A 7,897-nucleotide genomic window follows, 5' to 3' on the forward strand; every position below is an offset into this window, starting at 1 on the left:
TCCCTCGTTCTGGTTTTTAGGAGTACTTCATTTTTTTAAAGTTTTTCTATTTATTATAAGAATAATCATTTTAATTTTTTGGCTATGTTCCATCGGCGGGGACTTAGTAGTTTTTTGCGATGGAGTGGGCGGTGTGGATGGGCCGCCTTCACCACCCGTTGTGCGGATTCCGACAGAACCGATGGGGGCTCCGGAATTTCACCCCGCCCCACCGGATCTTGTACACTTTCGTTATCTTTCTTTTATTGATCCAGCCTATACCTATTTCCTCTTGCTTCGATGCGGCCGGGCCTGTACCTCATAGAAGTAAATCCTCTTTAGGAAGCTAGCGCCAACTTCCCTTTAGGGCGTCTAGAGCGGCTATTGAGTCCGCTGTTCTTGTGGAACTCTTTCCGCTGGCAATACTTTCTACGCTACGATTTCTCTTATTCAAAGCTACCTTATGAAACTAGTCTTTACGAGTTATTGGTAACACGAGATGATGTCTCGCCGCTAACTCTTCTTATCAACCATAGCTCTTCGAGCCTTCTATAGTAAGATATCGAGAAGGAAGAAAACTTATAATACCAGTCCTGCGTAAAGACTCTTTCCATCGCTCGAACGAAGGTTAAAGACGAGTATAGATTCGATTTCGGACTAGGGAACTATGCTACATCCCGAAGGGATAGCCTAAGAATTAGCTATAAATCCTACTTCTATTAAAAGTTCATCGAAAAAGGCTCTTTAACTAGGAGTGTTAGGCGCACAAGCAAGCTCGAACGATAAAGGATGTCAAGATCGCCCTAAGCGATTCAGGCGATTTTATCAAATTCCACTACTAAACCAATTAACAATCGAAATTATATAACAATTCAAATGCTTATCAATTAATCAAATTACAAGTTATTAGCAATTAATATTAATTTATATTATTTGTTATTAATATTAAGAATATTAAGTAATTAATAATATTTATATTATTATATTAATATATTTCGATTTATAAATCTATATTTCTATATTATTTATTTTATTATTCTATCTATTATTATCAATTTATTCACAAATTAGTTTGCATACTTGTGTGATGCATGGGTAAAATGTATACTATAAATTTGATAATTTTTTTATAAAATAATAATATTAAATTATTTTATACTTTCAAGAAAATTTTTCAACTTAAAATAAATTTCATAAAATATATTATAACTTAATTTTCATTTTTATGAATTTTGGTTAATGTGAAATAAAAGGAACCTTAAAAGCTTAAATTTTAAAGAAAACATAAAAGTTTAATTTGCTAGCATGAAAATTATGATTATATAAGCAATTCCAATAAATGAATGAGGTCATTCTTCCATGGTTTAATATCGGCAATGCAATTAAAGAAAAGAAGATGAATAAGAAGAAGCAGCAATATTTATAAAGTTAAAAAAATCAACTATGTTATAATATTTTTTAGGGTAAACTACATCATGGGTCACTCAATTATTGCTCATTTAATTTTTTTAGTGACCCAATTATTATTATTTTTTAATTTGGTCACCTATTTATTGTCCATTTTCTTTTTTTTCATCCAACTATCAATTTTTTTAATTTGGTCACCCTACTAATTGAGATTGTTTTCTTTTAGGGTTTGGCTCTCCTCCATTACTTTTCCATCCATTAATATCCCATGCATGTTTAATCACCATTCACAAGTTGATTTTCCCATTTAATAGATGGGTCCTACATGTGTGTTACACATTTGAATGATGATGATCATTCTATTGAATATTAATTGATGAAAAAGCAATGGAGTGGATCTTAACTCGTTTTTTTGTCAATTTCCGTTAAGTGTCATTAGGTCTCGAACAGGAAGAAGATGCGGCAATTAAAAAATGATAAAATAACAAATTTAGCTGTAAAACCCCGTACTCGACTTGATTGTCAAGATCAAGCTATAGGATGTCACATTCATTTTCAGAGAAACTACAATCAATTATACACAAATTGGATCTTTATAGATTTAGATATGAGTATTACACCTGTTTAATGTGATATATAATCATTTTCGAGTCATATACGAGCTTAGCTCAATACTATCCCAAGGTTGAACAAGGACTAAACTGCAAAGTTTTACCTCTCGATCTCAATACGAAAGCTCAATACAATCTTAATTTTATAGACTTAAACGAATTAATCTGATTTATCTCTCGATCTCACCTGTTAATCCGAGAATAATGAATTGGTGCACAACAAGATTACCTCCTGGTCTCACTTGCTTCTATATTCCCTTAGGGGCGTGGCTTCCTAAATTTTTAGGTCTATTTGATTTAGTCCAATTTATTACGATTTAATCATTTGTCCAAAAATAAACTTACCCAATTCTCCGTCAACTAACATCCTTTTAGGTTTAGCTACTCATGCTAAAATAAAAAGAACGAACATGGAAATGAAAAGCAAAGAAGCCATTAAAGTAAAACTTAAGAAAAATATAAAAGTTCAGATTTTCACGCAAGAAAATATAAAGAACATGAAACTAACAACTTCAACAAGAAAATTTAAAGAAATAAACATAAATTGAACAAAAATTAACTGATTGAAAGTAAAAGAAACTAAAATACATTAATCTAAAGCTAGAAATGTCTTACAACCAATGTACAGGGACTGAAAGTGTAAATAAACTTAAGCTACAGTGATAACTAACTTAACTAACATTAAGAACATCAAGAGCAAGAAGTAAATGTAAAAAAATAAACTTTAAAACTAAGAAAGAAGAAGAAAAAATGAAAACCCTAGAAAAAGTGCAGAAAAACTAAGAGAAAAGCTAGAGAAAACTAAGCTAATGTGTCTTTCTCTTCCTCAACCAAATTTGACTGTTTTTGGTTGAACTCTGATTATTTTTTGTTTCCAAAATTACTCCTACACAAGCCTTGGGTGATTGGTGGTTCGGGTGGACAAAGACTACTATTTTTGTCCAATTTTGTCCCTTTCACGATATCAGTGTCGTGATATCCAAAAGAAGATATTGCAATACCACTAAAGGGTGGTCTTTAATCTTCATATTGTTGGAGGTATTGCGATTTTAAGGTGTGGATATTGCGTTACCCTTTCCTTTGGTGCTATTTTCACTCATTTTCAACCTCCAACACGTCCCTACACCACTCAACTACATGTTAGGCCCCCTAATGACACTATAGCCAAATTGGGTCACAAAATAAGTAAAAATGAGACATTTTCACTTATTAACTTAAAATCTAAAAATTACGAAAAACCTATGCAAAAGACGCTACTTTGCTTGATAATAAACTCCTTTAAGTATATTGAGAAATCCTAATTTTCCATATCAAATTATGGCAGATCAACTTCCTACTCTCCCCTTTTGTTCAACAATTTTGTTGAATAGCTTACCGATGTTGCTTCGCTAATAAATCATTCCTCAAAGCTTTGGCTTACCTAACATTGGCCTGAATTTGAGCAATGGTTCTCTCTTAGGAAGTTATTTCATCATCAAGATGTTATAGCAGACGATGCTTGAAAGCTGATAAACACCCTTGAGTGCCAAGCTCAGTGTCAACTAGAGAAACACTACTCCTTAAGGTTAAACTTCATCAATAGAAATGATTCCTAGATTGGCCTCTAAATGCTTCCCTCCAGCCACTTGTAAGAAAATTCAGTTTTGCAAGCTTTTCTTCATATTTTTCAGTGACGTTGACAAGTTAAGAATTCTTTTTAAAAATATTTTGAAAAGTAAAACAAAGGAAGGGAAGACATAGGTTGGGGTACACTTGTTTAGCATGCTTGATGATTTCTTGAAAAATAATCTCCCCTAAGTCGAACTAAAAAACATCACATGTCGTCTTTAGCAGTGCTTCCATCATCTTGGTAATTGTATTAATTTGGCAACTTGGAAACCAATTTCGAGTGTCAATAGCAAAGAGTCCAACAAATGAGGGTTTCAAGGTCGATACTTGTAGTTCAGTTACCTGAGGATAAGTGAGATGAACTCCATTGGTGATAGTCTTTTGGCCATGAAGTGTAAGGACTCATCTAATTCAAAATCTGTAGAGCAGAGTGTTGGACTGAAATTGTACCACCTACCCTTGACATATGCTTTGTGGAATAATTTGTTGCTTGGTTCATTTACAGTGTTTAGAAGATTTGCATAGAATTCGAAAACCTCCTTCACATAAGGTTGTAAAAAATTAACAAATTACAGAAGGTCATTCTTGTCAAGGATTACATCAATTCCTCTATATCCAAAGCTCCACTCATCAATGTTTGGTTCCTTAATAAACTTTTTCTTTACAAATAGTAAATACTTGTTAGTGCAGACAATTAAAAGAAAGGTTTGGTCCTTTTTCTTATGAAGGTATTCTTTTGCCTTGGGTTGAGAGCCCACTAGCGTAGTAAATTTCTTCTCTATTGTCTTCTTTGATTTTGGATAAGGGGGATGTTTGGCCTCTTGGTGCGAGCCATGCCTCCAAGATATAGTTTCTTTAAAGGAACATCATCAATTTGGCTCTGTTTCACCATATTGTATCTTCTTTTAGGGGAAAAAGAGAATAGAGGAGGTTTCCTTTTGTCTCACACTTTTTTCTCTTTGCAGACTTATGAATTTGTTCAATCTCCTTAGTAATCATAGAGCGTGTCTTTCTATGCCCAACTTGTGCAAAAATAATTTCAGGTCCTATAGTCACTCATGTGATCACTACATCTTCCTCCTTAGCCTTAACAGGCACAATAGTTTTCTCAGCATCAACCACAGTGGAAACATTAGCAGTTGTAGGAGTTGGTTCAGAAATATTTGTAATATAATCACCAACTAAATAAGAGGGACTAGTATCGACCTCTCATTGATCAACATCAACATCAGATACATTGATAGGAACGAATAAGGAATCAAGGTTACCTTGGTGATTGGAAGCTTGAATGATAGACTCATTTCGATCAAAGGGCAATGACTCATACTCAGGAAGTCAAGGTTGGCTAAAAGATCACTAATCTCAGCAAGTGCCTTCACAACACTAAAAGTATGCACTTCAATGTTAGGGTTATCGAACCCTTTTTTGCTTTCCCCTTGAACTTTTTTATTAATGGTTTCAGTTACCTTATTGACCTAATCATCACCAAAAATATAAATGGTTGATTGAACTTCCTTATCAGATGGATTCAAAGCACTATTTCTTGCAGCAGTGTCAACTGGTTGTGGCACTGATGTAACAATAAAAGTCTTTGGTTGGTGTGACAACTCACTGACTTGTTGAGCTTTCTCTTATTCTTCATTGGGAGTAATCTTTACACAAGTCATGGAGTAAAAGAAACAAGATTACCAAAGATCAAGAAAGAAACTTAGAAGCAAGAGCTGTTGAAATAGCAAAAACTTTAATGAAACTAGGTTACTAAAAAATTAGCGGGAAATGGTTGAGTAAAGATACAACTCAAATTAAGTATATATACAATAGTTCTCTTGAAGTACCACCGCTATTAAATTTCCCTCTAAGATAAGGAAAGAAAATCTCCACTAATAAACTTTCCCTCCAAAAATAATAATTGTGTGTGTAAATGAACGAACTATAAAATCGAGATTTCAAATCACAAAAACAACATCAAATATCAATGTTAGGATGCCTTCTATGATGATTTCCAAGTGTTAAACTTGGTATACTCCCACTGAATTTCTCACTACTTTGAACCTTGTTGAATTCAGGGCCTTTGTAAATAAGTCAACAAGTTGACCTTTAGTATTTACACACGGCAATTCAATCGTGCCATTCTCCATAAGTTCAAGAATAAGTGGTGCCTAATGCTGATGTGCTTAGTCCTCGAGTGCAATACAAGATTCTTTGATATATTCACACTTGGGTTGTCACAGTAAGTAGTGGCCACTAGTAGTGCCACTACAAAATTAGCCATCATAATAATGTAAAAATATAATATTTTATTAAAAATGTAAAATGTAAAAAATTACTTTTAAATGAATTTGAACATATGGTTGTCTAGATTTAAATGTATCTAAATAAACATTTTTCCATATTCATTCCTTACGTGTAAAAATTATAATTTTGATAATTTTTATATATTCTATATATTTTTAAATAAAATATTGCCACATGTCAAAAGATAGAGTTGCCACATGTCACCATCTTATTGGTCGTTTATGTTATGTTAATGTATTTTAACGATGTTGTTGTTGAGGTACGAAGTCTATGATGGAATTGAAGTTTAGGTACTAGTTAGGTCTTAAAAATTTATTTACCATTTAAGTACAAATGGCCTAGTTCTAGTTCATGAGCAAAAGATATATTAATCCTAATAAAAGTTATAAATATAATGACTTATTTGATCATCCAACTTTACAAAAAAAGTCATTTTAATCATCCATTTAATATTTTATTCTTTTTTATAGCAATTAAACTTGCATTGTTTATCAAATCACCCAAAAAGATAGAAAAATTAATATTTTTAACTTTCTTGACGTTACATACAAATGAATTTCTATGTAAATACCATATTAACAAATAATTATTTTTAAAAATTTTAAAAATTATAAAACATATAAAGAAATATTTTTAATATTTAAAAATTAATTAATTACTAATATGGAGTACATATGACAATCTATGTGTATATCACATCAAGTAAAAATAACAAACGTTACATTTTATACAAATAATGTATGATAAAAATTAAAAGAAACAATATATTAAATAGAGGACTAAAATGGGAGGGATAAATAAATTATTATGTAAAAGCTTTTAATTGAATATAATTCGTAATTTGAAAAGTCCAATTGGATACCTAATATTTGAAAGCTGAGGAAGCAAATCCCACCGACCTTTAAACGTGGCATTCTTGCAAGTTACCGTCCCACTTGTTCAAGAAACAGTACATTTTATTCGAAGTAATCTAGAACATGTGTTGTGTTCTTTAATGAGTTAGCAAACAAATAGGAATATGTTTTGAACCTTTAACTATTGCACTACTTAGTAAGGAAAAAATAAAAGAGCTTAAAACGTAGCAGCATCTCTTGAAAATAATCTCTCTAATACAAGATGAGAAAGGAAACGGCAAACAAACATTGGTATATGGTAATTACTTAAATCCAGCAAGCAGCTAGCTTTGGATTCACATTATGAATCCACCATCATTAGCTCTCTAAACTCTTCCTCTGAAAATATTTTCCATCCATTTTCATTGTCATTACTACTCTCTCCTTCTTCTCCACTCTGCTTCTCTTCTTCCCCTCGCATTTCGTAATCCGATAATGGGAAATTGATCTTGGCTTTATCTCCTCGGAATCTAATAGCGGCCCTGTCATAAGCCCTGGCGGCAGCTTCCGCCGTGTCAAACGTCCCTAGCCAAACCCGAGCCGCCCGATTCGGGTCTCGGATCTCCGCAGCCCATTTCCCCCATGGCCTTTGCCGTACTCCCCTGTAACGCTTCCTGTTTGTTGTCGTTGGCAGTGGCACCCTGGCTGGTTGGATTGGCGGGAAAAGGCTGTTGAAACAAAACCCATTGTTTGACGTGCCAGATTGGCCTCCGTTGATTACGTGCAACAGGGTGGACACCATGATATCATACTCCTGCTCCCGGGTCAAAGTTAAGGCTCTTGATTGGTTTCTGTTGTAATTATCCATGACGTAATGGGTGTTCTCGGAATCGAATTGTACCCACATTTGTATTCCTGTTTGCTTCTCTCAGCCAGCCAAGAGAAGGTGAAGCAAAGCGAGGCTTATATATAATTATATATGAGATGACAGCTGTGAGTATATCACACGCAGGATTGAGGCACTAGAAACTGAGGCACATTTATTACAGCAATGACACCTGGATCAATGAGCTTATCGCTTGCGTCATCTTCTTCACACCACGCGGCTTGGAGAGAACAAAGCGTGGTGGCTCAGCTTGAGCTTGACAGCGCACCATCGCCTGT

General features: G+C 33.7%; 1 protein-coding gene across 1 annotated transcript; it reads right to left on the reverse strand.

Annotated features, from left to right (window-relative positions):
• Nucleotides 1-6,835: 6,835 nt before the first annotated feature.
• On the reverse strand, nucleotides 6,836-7,665 carry LOC108478563 (ethylene-responsive transcription factor ERF114-like). The gene has a single exon (XM_017781028.2). It carries the CDS (start codon nucleotides 7,638-7,640, stop codon nucleotides 7,095-7,097), a length of 546 nt encoding a protein of 181 aa, XP_017636517.1. The 5' UTR covers nucleotides 7,641-7,665; the 3' UTR covers nucleotides 6,836-7,094.
• Between the last annotated feature and the right edge of the window lie 232 nt (nucleotides 7,666-7,897).

This window comes from Gossypium arboreum, chromosome 12 (genome assembly GCF_025698485.1).
Source record: "Gossypium arboreum isolate Shixiya-1 chromosome 12, ASM2569848v2, whole genome shotgun sequence".
Taxonomy (NCBI): Eukaryota; Viridiplantae; Streptophyta; class Magnoliopsida; order Malvales; family Malvaceae; genus Gossypium; species Gossypium arboreum.